General features: G+C 35.4%; 1 protein-coding gene across 1 annotated transcript in view; it reads right to left on the bottom strand.

Moving 5' to 3' along the window:
- The window catches only part of LOC132544227 (protein O-glucosyltransferase 2-like), a 39,598-nt gene that overhangs the window by 5,671 nt on the left and 9,316 nt on the right, over positions 1 to 24,611 (bottom strand). Inside the window, exons 2-8 of the mRNA XM_060207799.1 lie at positions 8,234 to 8,439; positions 6,861 to 7,072; positions 5,076 to 5,153; positions 4,621 to 4,793; positions 4,008 to 4,245; positions 3,437 to 3,646; positions 2,201 to 2,290 (exon numbers count right to left, since the gene is read on the bottom strand). Coding sequence (XP_060063782.1) covers positions 2,201 to 2,290; positions 3,437 to 3,646; positions 4,008 to 4,245; positions 4,621 to 4,793; positions 5,076 to 5,153; positions 6,861 to 7,072; positions 8,234 to 8,439 — 1,207 coding nt within the window. The remainder of the gene's footprint in view (positions 1 to 2,200; positions 2,291 to 3,436; positions 3,647 to 4,007; positions 4,246 to 4,620; positions 4,794 to 5,075; positions 5,154 to 6,860; positions 7,073 to 8,233; positions 8,440 to 24,611) is intronic.

The following is a 24,611-nucleotide window of genomic DNA, read 5'->3' as shown; positions in this document are numbered from 1 at the left end:
TATCTCAAAAACAACATTACCGGAGATCACCATTTTCTCTGGGCATATTGGGTCTATGGACCTACACAACCCTATTGTTTTTCGTCGTTGCCCGATATCCAATATGGTGGTTATTGCCGCCATCTTGAATTTGCATTCCGCTCATTATCTCAAGAACAACATCACCGCGATCAGCATTTTCGCTGGGCATGTTGGGTCTATGGACCTACACAACCCTATTGTTTTTCGTCGTCGCCCGATATCCAATATGGCGGTTACAGCCGCCATCTTGAATTTGCATTCCGCTCATTATCTCAAGAACAACATCACCGGCGATCACCATTTTCGCTGGGCATGTTGGGCCTATGGACCTACACAGCCCATAGAGGTTCTTCACAATCTCAGCCCTTCACCCAACTTTTTAATATGGCTATGGGGTATTGCCCGCCTTTGCGGAGCTATTTTTTGAAAGTATTCAAAGTTGGAGAGTTAATTATGTTATTTGGTATGCCATTCCATTCCCTGATAGCAGTAGGTAAAAAAGAGTTCATATAGATATTTGTCCTACTTGCTGGCAAGTGCAAATATTTGAATTGGTCCTTAAATTATAATTTTGGGCATTTCCTATCATAGGAGGAAGCAAATTTTGTAAGTATAATGGTGCAGCACCATGAAATATTTTGTATGAAGTTAACATTCTATGCTTGTAACACCTATGTGCCAAAGTTTCCCATCCTGTTTCAAGCATAATGGAATTGGATGAAGCAGATTTGGTTGCTCCAGTCACGATTCTGCCAGCTTCAGTATGAAGTTTCTCAAGTTCCTGTCAATCTTGTTGGGTACAGTTACCCCAGATTATATCAGCATATTCCAAGATGGGACGTATATAACAAAAATACATAATTTCTAGGGAGCTTAAATCAAGCCAGTTGAAGTTCTTCAGAAATTTTACCCTTTGACCTTGGGAATTGGTCAAGATCTTTTCTTTTTCCAAACAATTTTGAATTTCATTCTTGGAATCTACCTGTCAAATATCGTAATTATAAGCTGTTGGCTTAAACAGAAGGAAGTGGTTTGACAACTTTGACCCCTTTGACCTTAAATATCATTCAACAACAATTTTTTCATACACTTTGTCTTTATCCCAGGATGATTTCAGCCAAACATCTTGATTCTAGGTCTAGTAGATATTCAGAAGAAGTTGTTCAAATAGAAGAGTTGGCATTGAATGGATGGATGGATGGACAGGTAGAGCATCATGTCATAAGTTCACTTGGCCCTTCAGGTCTGGTAAGCTTAAAGTGGTACTTTTAAAGATAGTAATGCAACTTTGAAAAAATACGATGAAAATCTCTCTCTTTTTTTTAAAATATCTTTTTTAACTAGAGGGACAAAAAAGAAGCTATAAATGAAATCTGAGAAATATTACTTCAGTACTTCACTAGAAATAGCAATAAACCATGACTGTCAAAATTAAGATGGCTGTGCATCAGCTGTTTTGTGTGTTTGATCAGTCTGAAAATGAATCATGCATAACCCAGGACTAAATGGGAACCTACACATAACACTGGAATGTCGTCCATCTAGCACCTCACCTGACAGCAACAACAAAACATGACTGTCAAAAATGAAGACGACCACCTGTAAGCTATTCTCTGTTATTGATCAGACCCAAAATGGACTATGCACCACTAGGGACCAAGGTGAACCTGCATAATATATTTGAGAGTATCCAGCCAGTGCTTCTCAAGAAATACGATGATGGTGGGCTAAAAATTAAAAATGTTTAAAGCATATTGTTATGTCATGTCTATTACAGTCACCTTTTAGCACCAGTTCATTAATTTCCTTAGCATCAGAGAAAAACACGATTCCATTGGACAGTAATAGATGGGGAAAAAGTGAAATTAGAGATCTGATTTTAATCAGATTAACCATCATTATACTACATGTATATTTCATTGTAGGTTTCATTATTATTCAGTGAACCTTCACACCCACTAAGTAAATTTAGATCATCACTTTGACAGATTGTAATTGCCATTCGTATGGGAATTTTAACACTTTTGATCTAAATTTGCCTGATGGGAAGAGTATATATGCTTAACCACCTGTTCAACTTGCATGTAATTTAACCTTTAACAATGTCTTTCAAGAACAGGGAGAATTATATTATAGCAAATAAAGGCACAATGACTGTGCTATTGGAAATAATCCTTACCTTAAAAACTTTACCATGATAACAAAGGATATCTCTTGGCATAATGTTATCCCTCACAAACTGTCGAGCATTCACTGATATCTTTTTTGCCTGAAAGAAAGAGAAAAGTTCTCCATTCATTCTTATTCATTCAGTAATTATATCTGTGGACAATGAGTTACAGACTTTAGTTATGATTGATGACCTGTTGTAATATGTTACTAATTAATCTATGAAGATATAGAGCCAACGCCGTAGTCTTTAGTAGTGGATTACAGTATCATCGCCGCCCGTCTGGATACTCGACTACCTTAATAAATTTTGAGGAACCTGCCCCCCGACCTGTTGGATTGAGTTATCTTTACTCTATGTTACTAATTAATACTGCAAAAGTGATAATTTCAGGTATATGTTGAAGTTGAAATATTATAATTCATAACAAGTGATAATAGTGTCATCATTTTCAAATTGATAAAAATCCATAGAAAATTCCAATTTTCCTGAAGTACTTATTGCATGTTTAATTTCTGCAAGTACATGAATTGACCTTTCAGTCAAGTTCAAAATCTCAACCAATCAAATACTGAAAGGTCATATCCTACTATGGAAAGTAGTACATACAGCTACTATCATATAGTTATCCAACTGTTAGCATCTTTACACAATGTCTGAGAGCGAAATCACACAACCTGTTGTTGTAAAAATATACAGATGAACTTCGGTATTTCAAAGTTGAAATTCAAATTAGATCAAAGGTTTATAAAAGTGAAAAATTTGGCATTAAACAGAATTTTTGAGTTATAAAAGTTCATGATAACAAGGTTTGACTATACATATTGTGCAAAGTTTTATATAATAATCCTATTACAAATTAGCCTATAGGTATATACGATCTCGTCTTCTTTGTCTTACTCTTGAGATAGGTTATTAAGGATTATCTACTTCTGCGGATAAGGCAGCCATGACAAATTCATCTTACTCTCTTTCCCAGGACTTGAACTTTGAAATTCTCATTCCAATTCGATAAAAAATCAATGTGTACTGCTGTATGCTATTATCACGATGAATTTTATTTTCTGACAAATTCTGTCCCTTCTTGCTTTTGTTTTTCTGAGCAAGGTAAGAAGTGTTTTGGATTGCATTTAGTCAAAATGAATATGATTTGCATTACTTGTTTAAAAAATTCTTTTCAACTAAGGTTTTTGAAAAAAAAAAAAAAAAAATCAACTGAATTTTTTTTTTCATTATCTTCTTTACCTCATCATCATTCTTTTTTGCCCACAGAATGCGCCTCTCGAGGTCACCAAGGTCAAGCTGGAAGGGCACATAATGTTGCCAGGGTACCAGGTCACGGTAGAAGTGTTCATAATAATTAGATTCATGTTTCATCACTAAAGAATCTCCCGCAAGCAGGTATGGTAGTCTGTAGGCTGCCACTGTCCCGTCAATATTGATCTGGTACTTGTACTGTTAAACAATAAAAGCAACGGTTACCTTGTAAATTCAACAGCTGGTCCATGCCATGTTTTAATGATTTTGTTTAGCTCAGTCTACAATCAGCATTCCTCCTGCCCATGAAAAGACATAGTTAGCTCTAGTTTGATTATCTAAAATTAAAAAAAAAATTGTAGAATGATTTTCTTTATAAGGTAATTTATTTATCATCAATTCTTTTCTAGACATGTTCTACACCAATAGACATGTAAATTGGTGGAAGAAATATAAAAGCAGCAATTTTTTTAGGTCATATTCTGATAGAAAGCATAAGTGTCAGTGTTTATGGACCGTGCAAATTTTGAAGAGTATTTTAAAGCTATTAATGACATACCTTAAAAAATTCGAAGAACGGAACAGTTTTGACAAGAGGACCATATTTATTTTCATCCTTTGAGAAAAAGAACATATGGGTCAGGGCTGCATCTAGAAGGTGTGGTTTTCGACGAGATAACTGGACAAGATTGAGCCGTTCCTGCCGGCTGTCTCGACCCCTCCAGAATGCCTGGTTAGTTTTGTTGACCCAAGTTACACCAGTGTTTCCCTGTACTGAGAGGACATCCAGGGTCACCCTTGAACAAAATACACACACACAATATAGAGATCATCATACCATTTCAATATCATTAAGTCTGATTATTAAATGATTGGTTCTTATATCATTCCTCTTATGATGGAATCACACATAAAATTTGTGTTCAAAATCTCAAGGAAAATGAAAGGTAACTGATAAAATATTGAATTTGAAGGACAATAAAAATAGAATAGAATAAATTGACCAGATATGATACCAAATAAGTACACCACATACATGTTTTCATTTTACAACTACAAACCAATTTTTTGTTCTTTGTTTCCACCTATCAAAAGATAAATAAATGGGGACTGGATTATCATGGACTAGTAAAAATCTGGGCAGAAATATAAGATTTTGTTAACTGACTAACCGTGACATCATTTCCAAGGTGGCCTCAGTGATATCGTAGGTAGGTAGGACAATGTCACGGGAATCTGCTGAACCACACCAGGATATAATTGGAAGTGGTGAGTCACTTGCAGATTTTTTCTCTAATGGCCAATCTCCAAGGTTTATAAAGAACTCCATATCTGGTAGACGTACCTTTGTAAAGATATTAAAACCTTTCAAAATTTTCAATGTTTCAATACATTTTCACTAATATGTGGAGGTGTAATCATTTTTTAAAATCCATTTTAGAAGTAAACATTGAAAATAAACATTCTCTGTACTTCCCTTTAAGATGCATTATTTTCTGTGGGGGGGGAGAGTAAATGACCCTTATAAAAATACTACCTATAACATACCACTGTGCTAAATAGATCTCTTTAGATTGATCAGTTGATCATAAAACCAATAAGCCAGAGGTCAGAGGTTAATTCATACCTTCCTTGTAATAGACAATAGAACAGCATCACTGAACATCTTGAATCCCACATGTTCTCCATAAGTCTTCCTGTAAATCTGTATCAATATAACAAAAAGTGTTGTATCAGTTGTTTATATAAACTTCATTTATTTTACCTCAACAAGTTATCATGGGAGGAAACCAGAGTACCTGGGGAAAACCCACATGGTCAGGCAGGTAGCGATAACCCATTTCCTTTTCACGCCCATTCTGCGAATTGAACCTTAAATGGCTAGGTGAAAGGCAAATGCATTACCACTGCACCATCTGGACACCTATTTGACAAGTAAGGATGCTAAAAGACAAAGTCACTGTTAAACTTAACCTCATCACATGATTGTTCTGGCATCTCACTCCCCATAAGGAAACTATTTGTTTTATAACTTTTCCATTTGTATAGTTTCACAATGTTAACATAAGTATTCTTCATAGATTTTTTTTTATTTATTTACGCGGTAAATTAACTTTCTTTTAAGGATACCAGACATTCTGAAGATATTTCATAAATTTATGGTGTAACATCATCATAATTGTTCGTGGGGCTCAAATATTTTTGTTGACACTTGGTTTCATGGATAAATCTTATTCACAAAATTAACTTGTACTAATCCATGTCAACTTGTATCTGTTTATCATTTTGCTGGCATACCTGGTTATATGAATTCATGGATTCAGAGTACCCTAGAATTCCATGAAAATAAATGTCCCAGGAAAATTTATATTACAGTATGCAATATTTATAGATATCAGTCAATTCACAAAAAGTTTTGACCATATCCAATCTGTTTATAGTTGTATGTATTCCCAGAAAACATATACTAGTACACAAGTTGGAATACATGAAAGTTTCTTCCATAATTTGTGATATGGCATTTTTATCCACTTTAGGAAGAAAATTCGTGAATCCAGAAGGAACTTTTCAGGAGTGTATAGCAAATTTTGGGAACTTTGCTTAAATAAAAAAGTAAAAAGGTTCATTTAGGAACTTGGTTCATTATCAGCTCTAAAAAGCACTCCAAAAAGCCCTGGAAGTATACAAAAGCCTTTCAAGGACTTACAAGTAAAGGATTAGTTTTTATAAGACTATTTTGTGTGGTTTGTTATTTTCAAACGCTGTTGAAATTTAGTCCACAATCACCTGTGCATGGGAAAGCCTTATGACCTTCTCTAAAAACATTCAAAACATCTTAATGGCATCCGTATACATAGACAGCCCAGCAGTTAACCATATCAACCTCCAATCATGCTCATAATGAGACCTAGAATACCCTTAAATTGACTTGTACAATTTCTAATCCCCGAGTTCATCATGAACATAACAGGAGGCTTAATGGCCTTGACGGTCACCTAAAGTAAGTAATACTGAACAAGAGGCCCATGAGTCTAGACCGTCATCTGACTGAAATACTTTCAACAGGGAGAAGATTTATTTTTCTACTTTGAATGAAATCTTTATATGCCATATGTCACTCTGTCTAAATATATCTATAGGGTCACACAACCTCCGACAAGTTACCATTAAGTAACAAAACTGGGTAGGTTTTACAATGGAACAATATTGTTCACACACTATACTGAGAGATTGGTTGTTTCTATACAACAGCCATTTTGTGAAAACATAAATTCTCCAAGACCATGAGTCTGCTAAACACAGGTGTGTGATATAGGCCCTATGCTGCCCTTGTTTAATCAACTGTCCTTAATCTACTGGTAGTTAGATTAACAAGTAGCTAGTGATCAAACAACAAATGAAATGCACTGACCTTATTGTCTATGATCCTGTAGCGACTAAGGCTATGCATCCCTGCTTGGCTGAACCTAGAAATAGCTTCTTGTGCTACCCTCTCTGTGTTGATTTTTGGAAAAGGCAGAAAATCTTCATCTATTTGAGAATAAGACTTTTTGCACCCCATTACCTCAAACCATTTGTCCAGACTGGCTACTGGACAGTAACATTCTTCATTATAAACAATACCTGCAAATATAGATTTTAAGATAAAAATTAATGCATATCTTGAAAACTATTACCATGACTTTTTTTAGAGTAATTACCCTTGATTAAAATAACATTTTAGAATTAAGCATCACCCTTTTAAATATCAGAGATCTGACCAAATTTCAAGCTGATTCTTCCATGCTTATGTGACAGGTGTCTACATCAGACATAACAGCTTGACTTTAGAAAGGTACAAACAATTCTTAGTATACAAATTGTCAGTAAAGTAGGTAGGTAGAAAAACTTACCTTTACAGACAGGTGGTCTGGACAGTAGGTAAAACTTACCTTTATAGACAGGTGGTCTGGACAGTAGGTAAAACTTATCTTTATTGACAGGTGGTCTGGACAGCAGGTAAAACTTATCTTTATTGACAGGTGGTCTGGACAATAGGTAAAACTTACTTTTACAGACAGGTGGTCTGTACAGTAGGTAAAACTTACCTTTATAGACAGGTGGTCTGGACAGTAGGTAAAATTTACCTTTATAGACAGGTGATCTGTACAGTAGGTAAAACTTACCTTTACAGACAGGTGGCCTGGACAGTAGGTAAAAACTTATCTTTATTGACAGGTGGTCTGGACAGTAGGTAAAACTTACCTTTATAGACAGGTGGTCTGGACAGTAGGTAAAACTTTCCTTTATTGACAGGTGGTCTGGACAGTAGGTAAAACTTACCTTTACAGACAGGTGGTCTGTACAGTAGGTAAAACTTACCTTTATAGACAGGTGATCTGTACAGTAGGTAAAACTTACCTTTACAGACAGGTGGTCTGGACAGTAGGTAAAAACTTATCTTTATTGACAGGTGGTCTGGACAGTAGGTAAAACTTACCTTTATAGACAGGTGGTCTGGACAGTAGGTAAGACTTACCTTTATTGACAGGTGGTCTGGACAGTAGGTAAAACTTACCTTTATAGACAGGTGGTCTGGACAGTAGGTAAAACTTACCTTTACAGACAGGTGGCCTGGACAGTAGGTAAAACTTACCTTTACAGACAGGTGGTCTGGACAGTAGGTAAAAACTTACTTTTATAGACAGGTGGTCTGTACAGTAGGTAAAACTTACCTTTACGGACAGGTGGTCTGGAAAGTAGGTAAAAACTTACCTCTATTGAGATATGGTATTAAACATTTACCTTTCAGGAGATATGGTGAACCTGGTACATGCTTATTTTTGTATTTGATGTTGATTTTTAAATCTTGGTAACTTTTGATGAGTCTGAAGCGACCAATGTAAGTCCCATCATTGGCATCTAAAACTTGGACCCAAGCACGCACTCGATCTCCATTACTTTCACTCACAGCTACTTCAAAAGCCTTTTCTCCAATGGACCTGGTGACACTGAAACAAAAAAAACCTTTATGTCTATCATGGCCTTACAATTTATAGAAAGCAAAAGTTAATTCTCAACATGGTGAGTCAGGGTCATGCAGAATGTGGTTTTGTATCTGAACCAGGAATCAAATCATATGCCTTAGTGAAATTATAATTATTTAAATACAGTAACTGCATCATCCAATTATCTAACAGCTTACATAACAACCACTGTTAAAATTTAACACAGATAAAATAAGCGCAACTGGAATCTACAAATGAAAGATCCTCCAGTTCTTTCCATTAAACGCCAATCACATTATTCAACTCCTGCCAAAACAATCAAAACCTGGTAGTCATTTTGCTGTTGTGCAGGACTCATAGAAATGTCTCTGATCTTGTTAACAAAGAAAGATAACATTGTTTATGTAATGCAACTGTAAGCCCCTCCCCTGGGGAAAATGCAACACCCTGGAGTCATGAATATTCACAAACATGGTAAAGTACCGTCACACTCCTCAATCCATGAAGAGTATTTAATTCAACCACATCTAGGTGTTGAGCCTTTTGGCCCATTCCTCAGGTGTATTGGGGTACATATGATACACGATTTCAATTCTCCTTTGACCAAAATAGGTTTCATTATAATTAATTAAGGGTTTTTCAGGAGAAGCAAAAAGTAAGAATTGTTAATGGAGAGTCAATACATGCCCATGGACAATAGGCAATTGCAAGAAGTCACTTGAGATTTAGTTCCAGGTGACCTAAAGAGAAAGACAAATATATCTTAGTGTTAGAGCAGACTCCCATTTGGCAGATTTTGTGAATTTTACAACTTTAATTTGATTCCATAAATCTTTACAATACATTCTGAAATTTTTGTCAAACGTTTTAGGACCTTCTGTAAACTCTAAATATAAGTGAAAGTCTTCACATCCTGCTACAATTTTCATTCAGAAGTTGATAAAATATGGCAGCAATTTTTAAAGTCACATAATATTCAAATATGATCATTAAGGCCTAACTATGGACAATGCACTTGTAATAGGAAGGAGGAATGAAAAATTCACTGTAGTCGCTAGAGAGTTGCTAAACACTACTCACTAGTGATGTAACTGCCTCCAAACAAATACTACTTACATAGGAGGATTAGTGACAATGAGAATGGCTAAAACAGAAATGACAGATGAGGTCTAAAGCACCAGATGACGGGACAACAAGTAAGCTTTTCTCATTATGCCCCATGGGAGTAGGAGAAGTTGAGACATCACAGTTTAACCTATATCAATCCTTTCATCCCTGTCCCAGTCCTGTCCTTTAATATCCCATACAGTTCCTTACAGATCCATTAAAGTATTGCTAATTTGAATGTCTATTTCTTCTTAACATTAACCAAATATTTTCTCTCATGAAATAGTGCAGCACACGCCCTGTTGCTTTGTATCAAGATGTTGGATAAGATCTGAGGTATGATAAGTCTGCTGTAGCAATAATAAATTACCTGCCTGTAAAGGAACAGTATAATATACGATACATATCAGATGTATTTATTCTTAATGTGTCACCATGAATTTGAATAATCATACTGACAGAATTTCAAGATACAAGGTAATATGTTTAAAAATTGAAAAGAAAAAAGATGGAAGAGTAAGACATGCATTAAGAGCTCTTATAGTTTAGTCACTGCTTTATACAAAAGCAAATAAACTATTTAGACATGAATCTGTAACACACAGACTAAGAAAATTTCTTTCAACCTTGCAAGTAAAAACAAGAGGCCCAATGGGTGTGGATCACTTACCTGGTTATTCAATGCTCACCTCAGCTCAATTATAGCTTACATATGTTTTTTTTTCTCTCCTTGGCACACTCTCTAAATGTATTGATGTTAATTGTATGTATGTTGGTATGCCTATGTAATATTAAGTTATCTCAAACCAGTTGTCCTTCGTACCAGGTGAGCAAATAAACAATTAGAACTGTTTTTTCTTGTTACAGTTGTACAAAAATTGATAAATGATTTAACCCCGTAATATAAACTGGTCTTCATCCAGTACAGCAAAATAGTTCATCCTTCTTCACATATTCATATAGTTACAGTTGGGTTTTTCTTATACCAGCATGAAACTAAAACATATTCCAATCAAAGTCTAAATGTATATCAAAATCTTGTATGCATTACTGTTTGATATATGAATTTATGTAATGAATCTTAAGAGTTTTTCATAAAGGTGAGATAAAATGAAAATTTTTTTACGAGTTTCGTAAATCACACATACAATGGAGGTGAATTTAGATTTGTTTTATCATCTGATCAATTTTTCAAGCACATTTGGAAGAACACTGACATCCAACTTATGTCATGTTTTTATATTGCAAAAAAAAATGTTTAAATGTAGATCTACCTAGATAGGTATGGATTTGTTCCACCTGAATAACTGGAATAACACTTTTACTTTATTGCCATACAATTACAGGTTATTTTCTTCCAAAGATGTTTTTACAACTCTGATTTCCATGAGTCATGAACCATTTTATGGATATTTAAGATGATTTAATGTCAGAAGGTATTTCTTCACTTTATTGCTATACACTTATAGGCATTTTGTTGTTATTGCAAAAAAAAATATTGTTCAACAATCTTGGTTTTTTTTATTTACATGTATACATCAAGCATTGTTTTGATACTTCTCCATTAAACTGTACTCATCCTGTGAGCTAAAAATTGCAAATTGTCAGGGACCCGCCCAAAGCCCAGACATTATAGTATAATCTACTTTATCGTAGTAATTTTGGCGAATGTTAGTATTTTGAAAATTGTTAATGCTATTCTTAAATTGTTGAGATGAGGATTTCTTCTTGTTTTCATATCTCAGTTCACATTACTCACATAATCATACAGTTACTTTATAGCAAACAAAACCTGGAAGTAAAGTTCATACAATGTCAAAATTCATACAGCAACATTGAGGTCATCATTTAAAACAAATGCACATGGGTACGGCAAAAGGCACCTTTACCAACCCATGTCCTTTGGTCAGAAGCATCCTTGGGTGAATGAGACTGTATTTTTACAGTAAACATAGGTCTGTTTCCTCTGAGGGCAAAGGGGCGGGGTCCAATAGCAGGGATGAAAAACTAAACAAGGAATAAAGTGTCAAAACAGGGATCATGTGCATAATGACCTTTTCACATTGTTTCCAGATATTCCACGTTATATCAGAAAATTTACATATTTTTTTTATTATTATTCATTACATCTATATTATACATCTGCTACATACATGTAATTCTTAAAGCTGCAACAGGCAGCCTTGGCTGCTAGTAACACTGTGGATAGTTCAACAAAGTACAAGTAAGAACATTGTCATTACCTAGCTAAGCCTATCTCCTTTTTCTACTACATGTTTAATTCTCTATAACATCTAGCAGAGCTTTGCTTCTTTTTTTTTCAGAAGAGACCTGTGATAGATTTCTTACATGAAATAAACAATCCCATGAGACCTATCAAAAGTATTACTTTGTTCTGCCACTCCTGGTTGTAATCTCACTTTAAAATTATCTTTGAGAAAAACAGACAACAGGATTCTTGTTGAGCATCACTACTGATATCCGGGTTCCTTAACAGACATCATGTTGTATAACACCACATGAAAGACACTTTTTTTAAAAACACCACATTACATGACCTTACATTACATGACATCATAGTACATTATAGCTAGAAACAATTTATAACAGTTCAAAAATTATGAAGTAACGTATTCTACATTTGCAGTTTAAAAGAAAAGTTTAACCAATCAGGAATACACATCTTAACATGTATGAAAAACCATCAAAGGAACATCTCATAAATATAGTTTTACTTGACAGGTGATCTGATACCAGATATGTGGTCTTTATTAAGAGTCTGCATACCAGAAATCTACTATTATCATATCCGATGAATCATTTTAAACTGGGGAAAATATACATGCCTGTCCAATACACAAGAGAAATACATTATTACATGGAAATTATATGAAATTTGAGAGAGATACATCTAGTACTTCTCTTGAAATAGTGATAACAAGTTTTCTTTGTCAAAATCCAAGACGGTCACCTGTCATTTTTTTCTGATCAGTTCCAAAACAGGCACAACCAGGAATCAATTCGCCATCATTGATGGTAGGCTAAAAAAAGTCGGAGAAGAACAGATAATTCTCTATAACATGTTAAATCAACCTGTTGTCATGGAAAACCTAATTTCAAATAAAATTCCTGAAGCCTATAAAGTTTATGAGAAAAATGGGTTAGACAAGAAACCCCATGGGCATGCAGCACTCAACTGGTATATATACATATATACCAGCCAAATATTATGCCTCTCTGCCTTTTAGACCATGAGAAGAAGTCATTTAATTGTTTTTAAAAAATTGACCCCTGTGACCTTGAAAATACATCAAGATCATTTCTTTTTTCAAACTTCTTAAGGCTTTATCCCATGGAACATATTAGCCAATTATCATGTCACTAGGTCTAAGAGTTCATGAGAAGAAGTTGTTTGAATGTTTCAACAAATTTGACCCTTGTAACAAATTTGACCTCTGTGACCTTGAACATAAGACAACGTCACATTTTTTTCGAAAACATTTCAGGCTTCATTTTGGAATTATACCAGCCAAATATCCTGTCTCTAGGCCTTTTAAGTCCATGAGCACTTGCTTAAATGTTGTAACAAATTTGTTGCCAGTGACCTTGAATATAGATCAAGGTAATTCATTTTTGCAAATTTTGTCAGGCTTCATCCTAGGAACATACTAGAAAAATATCATTCCATTAGGCCTTTTAGTACGTGAGAAGAAGTAGTTGAAAGGTTTTAACAAATCGACCCCTGTGATCTTAAATATGGGTCAAGGTAATTTTTTCCCAAATTTTGTCAGGCTTCATCCTCAGAACATACCAGCCAAATTTTCAAGTTTACACCATATGCCAGGCCAAGGCATAAGCTTGTCTGAAAGCAGATCAAGGTCATTTATATTAACAAAATTGGAAGCCCTACATCCTAGCATGCGACAGGCCTAAGATCAGCATCATGTGCCTTTTATCTATTGAGAAGAAGTCATTTAAAGATTTTGACACATTTTACCTCTGTGACCTTGAAAACATGTCAAGGTCATTCATATTAACAAAATCGGTAGTCCTTTATCTTATTATGCTACAGGCCCAATATCAGAACTCTGGGCCATTTGGTTATTGAGAAGAAATCATTTGAATGGAAAGTTTACGTACAATTGGTCAGCGGACAGACGAAACATGATGGACCATAAAAAGCATTGGGAATTAAACTAGGTAAGTGTTTCTCATATAATCAAACAAAAAAGGTTGTTCCTGAAAATGTATCTTCATGTCATGGCGATAAAGTAATTTGAAAGAGATTGGTTGAAAACTGTGGAATGAGACTTCCTGACAAAGTATGGCCATAAAAGCAACAACACCACATCCTTATCTTACAAAATGCTTGCACAGTAAATTTATAATGGTGTAACACACCTTGAAACGAGATGTTTGTGACGTGATATGAGCTTTGTTGTCGTTTCACAGTATCAATATTTATGTACAACCTGATGTCGTTCTGAAGATCCTATTTCCGTCACTTTGCTAACTTAAGTGTTTTTTTATATTACTTGAATAAGAATTAGGCAAGGGTAATTTATTCTTACTTATTTCATCGCCCAGCATACATTTTGGTATCCAATATACTCACTGCACAGCACAACACTTACTAATGCTTTCACTCTGAACAGGATTTCAGGTGTCATTCATTGAATATGATTTGTTATAATTAAAGAACACTGATCGCTATACAATATCATCTGTAAATCCCCTGACACTTTCAGATAGATATTTTAAAATTCAATGAAATTGATTTCAATGATAACTCTATTTGTATTTTTCATTTAATAACTTCTTATCTTAAGAAATGCTTTCTGGTTTATCAACACAGTATGTATTAATAATTGAACAGATTAACCCCCTCAAATGCCACATTTTCATAATATTACATATTCACTCAATAACTGCTATAATTTAGAGCATTTTTTCAAAAAAGAAAATTTTTTTGTAGGGAGTGTACTTACTTAGAAAAAATAGGCCCCTTTCTTTAAGGACATTCTCTGTTACTTCAATGAGCCAGAACAATTTTGATTTCCAATCCTCAACCACAATAAAGAAATTTCAATGCACGGACAACTTGGTTGTAGTGTACTTCCAAAATTTCAATTTGTACCAAATGGAAAAGAAATAGAAACACTGATTTTTTAAAATGATTTTACATTTACATTTCATATATCTGACACCTGGAGCTAGGGAGTTTCCTTTTTGTGGTTGTAAATACAGTGTATTTGCTTTGAAAATATAGGACGGGTGGGCTATTAAATCTATCCTTCCAAAACCTGCCTAAGGCTAAAAATGTACATTACTGAAATGTGAAACGTCATCTTCAAATGGTTGATTTACATAGTAATATCGCTCAGGTAAATTTCATTTAAACTTCTTCAACTGTTTCATAAATGACATAGATAAGTATGTACATTTTCTTTTAAAATAAATTGTACACCCTGGTGACATAAAAACTTCCACAAGCATGAAAACCTAATAGCTTTATATCTAAGCCCTATGGTGTAATTGATTACTGGTAAATACTGTCATTGTTTTGGGTACATTGCACAAACTACAAAAAAATACTGTCTCGTTTAGACCATGTGTATCTAAATCAAGTCTAATTTAATTCAAACAATCTTCAGCACAAAGAAATTTAAGCCCAAAACATTGTACGGTAAAACTATGACAAAATACGAACAAAGGGAAGATTTACACGGATACAGCCACTTCAGTTAAAAAAGTTATAAATCACCACTACACCTGTTATGAATGTTAATGCAATAGGTTTTAGACATTTGTCTGATGTTTGGTTTTGTTCCATGAACAGCCACCTGGACCCCATGCTTGGGAGATTTGTACATATGGAATTTGATAAGTCTTGAATAAACTTTCCAGAGACCAAAATTCCAAAACATAACAAATAGGAGAAAAATCAACATATATCGCAGTCTTTAAAAATGTTATGCCAAATAGAAAGACACAGTCAGGTTGTGTTAATTTTTCATCAACTAGTAAGTTTGTGCCAAATGGGAAAAGTGCATGTATTTCACAGCTCATCCATGATCACTCAACCATTATATAATCCAGTTCAGTTTTCAAAGTGACATTTTGATCAGAAACTTTGACCTACCAGCACTTTCATACTGAAATGATGAGAAAGCATTGAGAGGCATTGCTTTGAAAGGGGAAAACTGAGGGGGAGTCTGGTGTTAAACATAATCTTTTTTATCTAATTTTCAAATTCAATTTCTAAAGAAAAATCAGCACCCACATAAATGAGAATCTTATTTCCCACAGGTAGTGATGTAAATTAACTTGGAATAGATTTCACACCCTATGAACATAAGGGTGTGTTGATATATATATGTTAATTCATATACAATAAATCCTTTATTTAGATGAGAAGCTTTACATCAACAACCTATGTTGCCATAGACTCAAGGCCCATAGGGTCTGTATTGCTCATCTGGTCTTGTTTATCCAAACTAAAGGTTAAAGATTCTAAAGATCTGCACATTTCTGCCGCCCCCTTTGGGCCATGCCCCAACCAAATTTTTATGAAATAAAGTAATTTCTGCTATTTATCCCCTTAGTGCCCTGCCCCATCCGCCATGAGGAAACCGTCACCAACCAGTTATTAAAAACTGTTACCTCTTCACCCAAGGACGTTTCAGGCTAAATTGGGACAAAATCCTGGCATTCCTAGATAAGAAGTATTATAAAGTATTGTCTCATTTTCCCCTATTTGAGCCCATCATCCCTCCTGCCCCAGGGGGCCAAGATCTATCATTTATACAAAATAGATTCAACCTTACCAAAGACCAAATTCAGACATAATCCTGGCATTTCTACAAATGAAGAAAGATTTTAAAGTATTTGCTAAATCCTCCCCTCTTCCAAACCAACCCCAACCTTCTACTGGCCCTGCTCCTGCCATCCAAGCATTTCAGCAGAGACACATGCTTAATGCCCATCAACCACATTAAACTTCAGACCAAATTGGGATTTCAAAGACAACAGATTTTAAAGAATTAACTCTATTTCCCCTAATGGGTACCATCCTCCTTCCCCAGGATACCAAGACCAACCTTTTGCACAAAATGAATTTCCCTTCATCGTAAGGATGTTTCAGACCAAATTTTGGCAAATTCTGTTTATACCTACAGATGGAGTAGGATTTTCAGGAATTTGGTCTCTTTCCAATATTGGGCCAAATTTCTCTTGGTCCTTGGGGCCAAAACCCACCTTTTATACTTGATTGATTTTGCTTCACATGAGTATGATTCAGAAAAAATTTGGACAAAATCCAGACATTCCTATAGAAGAAGGATTTTAAAGACCTATTTCACCTATTACAGCTGCTCTAGGGGCCGAGACCCACTGTTCATACAAAACTGATTCCCCTTCACCAAATGTTTCTTCAAACTAAATTAAGATAAAATGCAGTCATTTCTTCATTCCCATTTCAGGTCTTGGCCCGCAGGACTCTACAGGCTGTGAACCACTACTTATACAAACATGGTTCCTATTTCAGACCAAATTTTGGCAAAATCCATATGGTCGTTCATGACCAGTGGCAATTGCTGCTAGACTGACAATGGATGGATGCCAGATATCACACCATGGCATAAGGTTAGAAGTTCTTTGGACCAGATGAGCTAACAAGTGTATCGCCAAGAGTACAAAAGCTTACCTCACATTGTTTATCACTAAACCTCCACAATCTTTGTCCCAACATACTGATATTTGAACAGATGATAATGTCTTTCAACACTGGCACCAGTAACTTGACATCAGATTATATTAGATTTGACATAAAAAGTCTTATGTCCAAAATATTTTGGAAAAAACTGTCTTTTTCGAAAATTATCTTTGAAGATTCCTAGAAGTGTTAAAGTACTCCCACAGAAACCCTCAGACCAAACATCAGTACCCTTGTACACATATAAAGGAGTTTACTAATGTCTTTCTACACTTGCACACAAAACTTATATTAGATTTGACATAATAAGTCCAAGTCCAACATGCATAAAAAGTAAACAGACTTTAGAAAAAAAAATTCATTCCAACTCCAGGAAGTACTAGCAAACTCCTAAATGTACAGCAACCCTCAAACCAAATATCAGTAGCCTAGTACACTTATAAAGGAGTTTACTTATGACTTTCAACTCATGCACCAAAAACTTAACATTTACAAACTAACACTGATGCAGATGCCAAAACCGATGCCGAGGTGACAACAAATGCTCCTAAACATTAAGAGGCAAGCTAAAAATGGTCTTAAGGTTTGTACAACTCGCTGAAATACTGAAACTCTACATCGTTAAAATGATTTAATGGTAAATTGTCCAGTTGACATGGAGATTTTTATGTAGGGGATATGATATATTGCAGTTTCCCAAACTATCAATTTACACAGGTAAAGATATGAATATGATGAATGGTTTTATTAATAATAATTTACCCATTTAACACGGATATTTACCTAGTTCACGCCCAAAGAACATGGCTGTGATGACATAAAACATGGTATGACTCTGATACAAGTAGTCATTTATAGTTTTATCAGGTAAAATAGCATTCCAGACCAAGGGTCCATTCAAAATGGCTTACCCTTTATCCAATAAAGTTTCACATTCCTTTAATACATTACCTTGATTATATCCCATCCCTCATGACCGACCAGGCCCACACCCTCCATTGATACAAAATTAATTTCTGTTCACCTAAAGACACTTCAGACAAACCTGAGACAAAGTCTAGACAATCATATAGAATAGAAGTTCTTATTACACAACCAGTAGAAGATAAGAGTGTGACGTTTTGATGTCTACATGGTCACCTTTATGACCAGAGTGGAGTGTACTAGCACTGGTATATGTAGTGTACGACATGGTACGGAATCCACCAACCTTTTCGGCTGGACTATAATACTATGTACACTAAGGTGAAAAAATAGTGTGACGAGATGGTTAACAGGTTATAGAACAAAAAAACCCCAATTGGTAACAATATACTAAAGTAAATTAGGCTAGGTCAATGATGTGCAAGAGTCTGTATACCCTCTCATCCCTATTAAGTACTGGTCCACTGGGGCATATCCAAATGGCTTAATTTTATGATCCTTGCTTGACTATGGGCAAAGTTATGCTTTGGACATGAAAGAACAGACAGAAAATGAGATAGACAGACAAAAGGACAGACAGAAAATGGGACAGACAGACAAAAGGACAGACAGAAAATGGGACAGACAAACAAAACAAGCAGCAAATATATGCTACCAAAAATGTTTTGGGTACATAATAAAAACATCATTAAACGACTGACATTTAAGTGTGGTGAATGATTAAGATGACCATCAGAGCATTATATACATAAAAACAGGCTGGGATAATCTGAGGATGCAAACCTTAAAATAGAATTATTTCTCTTTTGTTCTCTTCAATTTCAGTTCCCATGAATAGTATTAAAAAGTTTTATTGCTTAATAATTGCCTTTTCTCTTCAAACTCTGCTAGTGTTGTTTACATAATTATGTGTTCCTTGAACAGTAAACCCCTTAACAGTTTCAAGATAAGATATGGCAAAAAAGAAAAATATTTTATTTTCAAAATAACCTACATTTTTAAGCATCGACTTCTGTGTCACCTACAGCTGTCCTGAAAGACAAACCAATTATAAACAAAGTTTGCATTCTCTGCTACATATAAACAGTTAGCTTAAATTCTGTTTGGAGGTCGGAGCACAAAACATAAGAAACAAAATATATGTACTATGTTCTAGCATCCCACACACCCTTCTTCCCTGAGGGTCTTGTCTGTCCATGATCACAAAAACAATGACAACAGAATTACTGTAAAACTAGGTACATTAACTTACTGACCTCAAGTCTACATCAAGGTCAAGTCTACAAACAACACAAGGCTAATAGTGATTAATATAGAGTTTGAGGCAATATGTGAATTTCACTATCCTATAACAGAGGATGCTTCATAAAGCTGTAGCTATATATACATCAGGCACAAAGTAACAATTCACCTTTTTTATTCTTAAACGAAAACATGCGAGTAGCTTAGAGCAGAGCATAAAAAATAATCTCATACTTCAGTGTATCCAGAGCTACTAAATCAAATGATAAGCTTAACTAAGTACACTAATATTAAGCTGAACATCCACAAACCTGTTTATAATGACCACTGATGGGAGCACAGAAAAGTGTGCTTTATAGGTAGGAGGTATTTTTTTTTTAACAAATTTATAATTCACTCAACAGCCAGGATCATTCAGAGGCAGGTATATCCATTACCTTGTGGTGGTCATGTAGGCAGTTACATCCATTATATAGTGGTGGTGTCTTACAGGCAGGTATATCCATTATATAGTGGTGGTCTTACAGGCAGGTATATCCATTATATAGTGGTGGTGTCTTACAGGCAGGTATATCCATTATATAGTGGTGGTCTTACAGGCAGGTATATCCATTATATAGTGGTGGTCTTACAGGCAGGTATATTCCTTATATAGTGGTGGTCTTACAGGCAGGTATATCCATTACATAGTGGTGGTCTTACAGGCAGGCATATCCATTATATAGTGGTGGTCTTACAGCCAGGCATATCCATTATATAGTGGTGGTCTTACAGGCAGGTATATCCATTATATAGTGGTGGTCTATCCATTACATAGTGGTGGTCTTACAGGCAGGTATATTCATTATATAGTGGTGGTCGTACAGCCAGGTATATTCCTTATATAGTGGTAGTCTTACAACCAGGTATATTCCTTATACAGTGGTGGTCTTACAGGCAGGTATATCCATTATATAGTGGTGGTCTTACAGCCAGACATATCCAATATATAGTGGTGGTCTTACAGCCAGACATATCCAATATATAGTGGTGGTTTTACAGGCAGGCATATCCATTATATAGTTGTGGTCTTACAGGCAGGCATATCCATTATATAGTGGTGGTCTTACAGGCAGGTATATTCCTTATATAGTGGTGGTCTTACAGGCAGGTATATTCCTTATATAGTGGTGGTCTTACAGGCAGGTATATCCATTATATAGTGGTGGTCTTACAGCCAGGTATATTCCTTATATAGTGGTGGTCTTACAGGCAGGTATATCCATTATATAGTGGTGGTCTTACAGGCAGGTATATCCAATATATAGTGGGTGATATTTTGGTTTATCTTTTGACTTGTGTCAAAGGTCATTTCTTTTTGTATAATTTATAAGGCTTCATCCCAGAAAATTACTGGCCAATAGTCCTATTCATTTAACAAATGATTTTTAAGAAGTCTTTCAAAAAGAAGGTTTAATGAAGGCAGATCCATACATATGTATAAAGTTCACTTGCCTTTTTTAAAAGCAAATATTGTTCATTATTAGGTGTCAATAAATTTGTGCTATCAAGTTCATGGACAAATCAGTTCACATCTCCAACAACATCAGCCATGTCTCCAACAACACTAGTGTGTGAAGTTTTGGGATTAAATATGTATAAAAGCATGTTTTATTTACCAACATTTTAAAACAAATTATAATAATTAACAGTTATAATTACTGTAATGCATTGTCTGTTCAACTGCTAACAGGCCATAATTTTGGTAACAAAACACAAAACTCCCATTAAACAAGTGACTAACGAGTTTTTACTTTGAATCATCTCTTATTAGAGAAATCATGAAAGGTTATAAAATCATTCAAATGTAGGCATTTAATGCTTTCAAATGGGAGTGTCTTACTTTATATTCTGTATATGCAGCCAAGCAAAGTATACCACATAATACACAAGTCTGGGGTCTTACAATGCTTTCAAAAGAAGGGTGTTGACAGGATTTAAAATTGTAAATAAATCTGATAGCATGACTATTTTCAGAGTCACAATCCTTACCAAGTCAATGTATTGACACAACAATTTCTGATGTTGACTGTACTTTCAGTGCATCTCATGAACTAATGCAGTTAAATTCCTGGACTTTCGTCTGTGATGTCTTGTCTCACATTTAACCTCTACTAGTCTGTGAAATTTTGACAATCCAACATTTAATATACTACTCACAATTTGATAGGGATCACACCTAATAATTAGCAAAATTTTCTTTTAAAATAAAATAATACATATTCCTTATACATGTATTTGTTGGTTTATATCTATACCGAGGTCTATGTGTATTGGGGTGTTTATGTGGTCAGTCACCCGTAACGCCTACACTTCACGTGTACACGCACGAGCCTCCTACATGCAGATTGTCATCAATACGTTTGTGGCAGAATATCTCGCTTTTTGCTTTACATTTTGAATTTTAATGGTTTCAAAATGCCCCAACAGCAGGCTAGAAGACATCTAAGCACTTCAGATATGGACAGGGGCATTGGTATGATCCAGTCTGGTAGGTCACAAAAGGAGGTGGCCAATGACCTTGGTGTGTCCCAGAGTGTTGTGTCCCGTATGTGGAATCGTTACCAAAATTATGGAACTGTCTCTAGAAGACATGGTGGGGGTTGGGAACGACTTACCTCGCAGCATCAAGACCGCTATCTTGTTATTGCAGCTCGATGTCAAAGGTTCATCAACGCTACGTCACTACGTAATGACTTCCAGAATGCCACCGGAACTCATATCTCCTCACAAACTGTGAGAATTAGACTTCATGATGCTGGTTTAAGGTCGCGCAGACCTGCTGTAAGAATTCCTTTGACGTTACTACATGTTCAAGCTAGACTTGCTTGGGTTCGTGATCATGTGAATTGGAACCTCCATGACTGGTCCCCCGTACTTTTTACAGACGAGTCTAGATTTTGCTTAGATTTCACTGACCGACGTGCCAGGGTGTGGCGACTACCAAATGAGAGGTTCCATGCCGCTAACGTTTCCCAACATGACCGATACGGTGGTGGATCTGTTATGGTTTGGGGTGGCATTAGTATGCAAGGCAAGACCGACCTTCATGTGTTCCTTAATGGCAGTTTGACTGCACAGAGGTACTGTGACAAAGTCCTAGACGTGTACGTCAGGCCTGGTGGTGCTATAGGTCCGGAATTCATTCTTATGGACGATAATGCGCCACCACACAGAGCTCGTGTGACTGAACAGTATCTGGAAAGGGAAACAATTGAGAGGATGGACTGGCCAGCCCGATCTCCAGATCTCAATCCTATAGCACACGTGTGGGACATGCTTCAGAACGCTGTTTCCGTGAGAAACATCCAACCTAGAACGCTTCAGGAACTTCAAGCAGCTCTCGTCGCTGAATGGACAAGTATTCTTGATCAGAAGCATGCGCCGCCACTGCCAGAGCGTAATTGATGCTCGAGGACGTTATACTCGATACTAACACTGTATTTTTCGCTGAACGACACTGTTTCGTAGGACTTAATTTTTCGCCCCTTTTGTCGTAATTTGCAATTTTCAGGGTATCTGTGTACAATGAGCATTGAAGCAAATTTATACGGTTATTCTTCGCTTGTTGTTGTTAAATCTTCATCTTATAATGCCGAAATATGTATAATTTTAACTGTAGAATATATTCTTAAAATAGATACCGTTACACATTAAATAAAAAAAGTGATCCCTATCAAATTGTGAGCAGTATATTTACAGGTCTAATCTGGCCGGGTTATCTCACAATCAACCTTAACAGGTCTGTGATGGCCTATCTCATAATTAACATTTAAAGGTCTGTGTTGTCCTGACTGTCATACAATTAACATTTACAGATTTGTGTTGGCTTAACAGTCTAACAATTAACATTTACAGATTTGTGTTGGCTTAACAGTCTCACAATTAACATTTACAACAGTCTCACAATTAACATTTACAGGTCTGTGTTTGCCTGACTGTCATACAATTAACATTTACAGGTCTGTGTTTGCCTGACTACCTTACAATTAACATTTACAGATTTGTGTTGGCTTAACAGTCTCACAATTAACATTTACAGGTCTGTGTTGGCCTGACTACCTTACAATTAACAGTTACCTGTCTGTGTTGGCCTGACTACCTAACAATCAAAGTACAATTTCATGAGCGTAAAAACAATCTATCCTTCCACTGGAAATTACCAGGAAAATTTATTTTCTATATACAACAAGTATCAACATGACCGATGACAGTGTAAATATGCATTCACAACAAAATTTGGGCAAGACTTTTAAATCTTGAATTCTAACCTATGATGCATTTGCTTGTCTATGGTAGGTAGGTCTAAATAAACATACATATGGAATTTAAGTGTTGAAACATCGGTTGATTTAAGCTATCATAAAAATGAACAGTGACTAGGGTATATTGAAGTTGAACAAGTTCAGACACAGATGATGTGTTATGCCAATGCCAGAAATATTTGCAATATTACTGTGCAATTTTTCTTTTCTTTGAAATTAGTTCAAAAATCAAATACACAAATCTTGGGATTAATATGTGCACATCTAAGGACAGTAATTCTCACTGAAAGAGATTTAAAGAAATAATACAATCTATAAACGTCAAAGTCCATGAAGGCTGACTGTTAGCCAGTATTTACAAAAAAGTGCATTCCTTATCAAAATGGTGTTTTAATCAGTCTCAAAACACATCATGCACAACCAGGGACAAACATCTAGAATTTATGAATTTCAATCATTTTCAAACTTCTCAAGGAGTTGAAACAACTTAAAACTGTTTAAGTCCATGTTTACATGTTTATTATCGCATCATTCTACTGTCCGTAATAATGCATTCACAAATCAGTGAACATACAAGTAATCAACAATCAATGAGGGCAGTAACTCAGGAGATTCTACACTAGGGCAGCTTACAGAAATCCCTTTCAAGGATTTCAAGATATGGTGGACGGTGGTGCCTGGCCTCCTAGGACAGTATGGCATAGTTTCACTCACCTTTGCTTCAAATATGTTGTTATGAAATTTTTATATGTACATGTTAATTAAACTAGGTTAAAAATAAACAACTTCCCTATTCTAACAAGAGTGCCATGGACACAATATACGCCGCCACAAAATATAAGTAAATATTGTATTAGTGACATTGAGCAAGTTTTATGAAAATC

The sequence above is a fragment of the Ylistrum balloti genome, unplaced genomic scaffold, assembly GCF_031769215.1.
Source record: "Ylistrum balloti isolate Yb309-2 unplaced genomic scaffold, AGI_CSIRO_Ybal_v1 Utg369784, whole genome shotgun sequence".
Taxonomy (NCBI): Eukaryota; Metazoa; Mollusca; class Bivalvia; order Pectinida; family Pectinidae; genus Ylistrum; species Ylistrum balloti.
The sequence above is the reverse complement of the archived record's forward strand: the minus strand, read 5'-3'. Positions and strand labels throughout refer to the sequence as shown.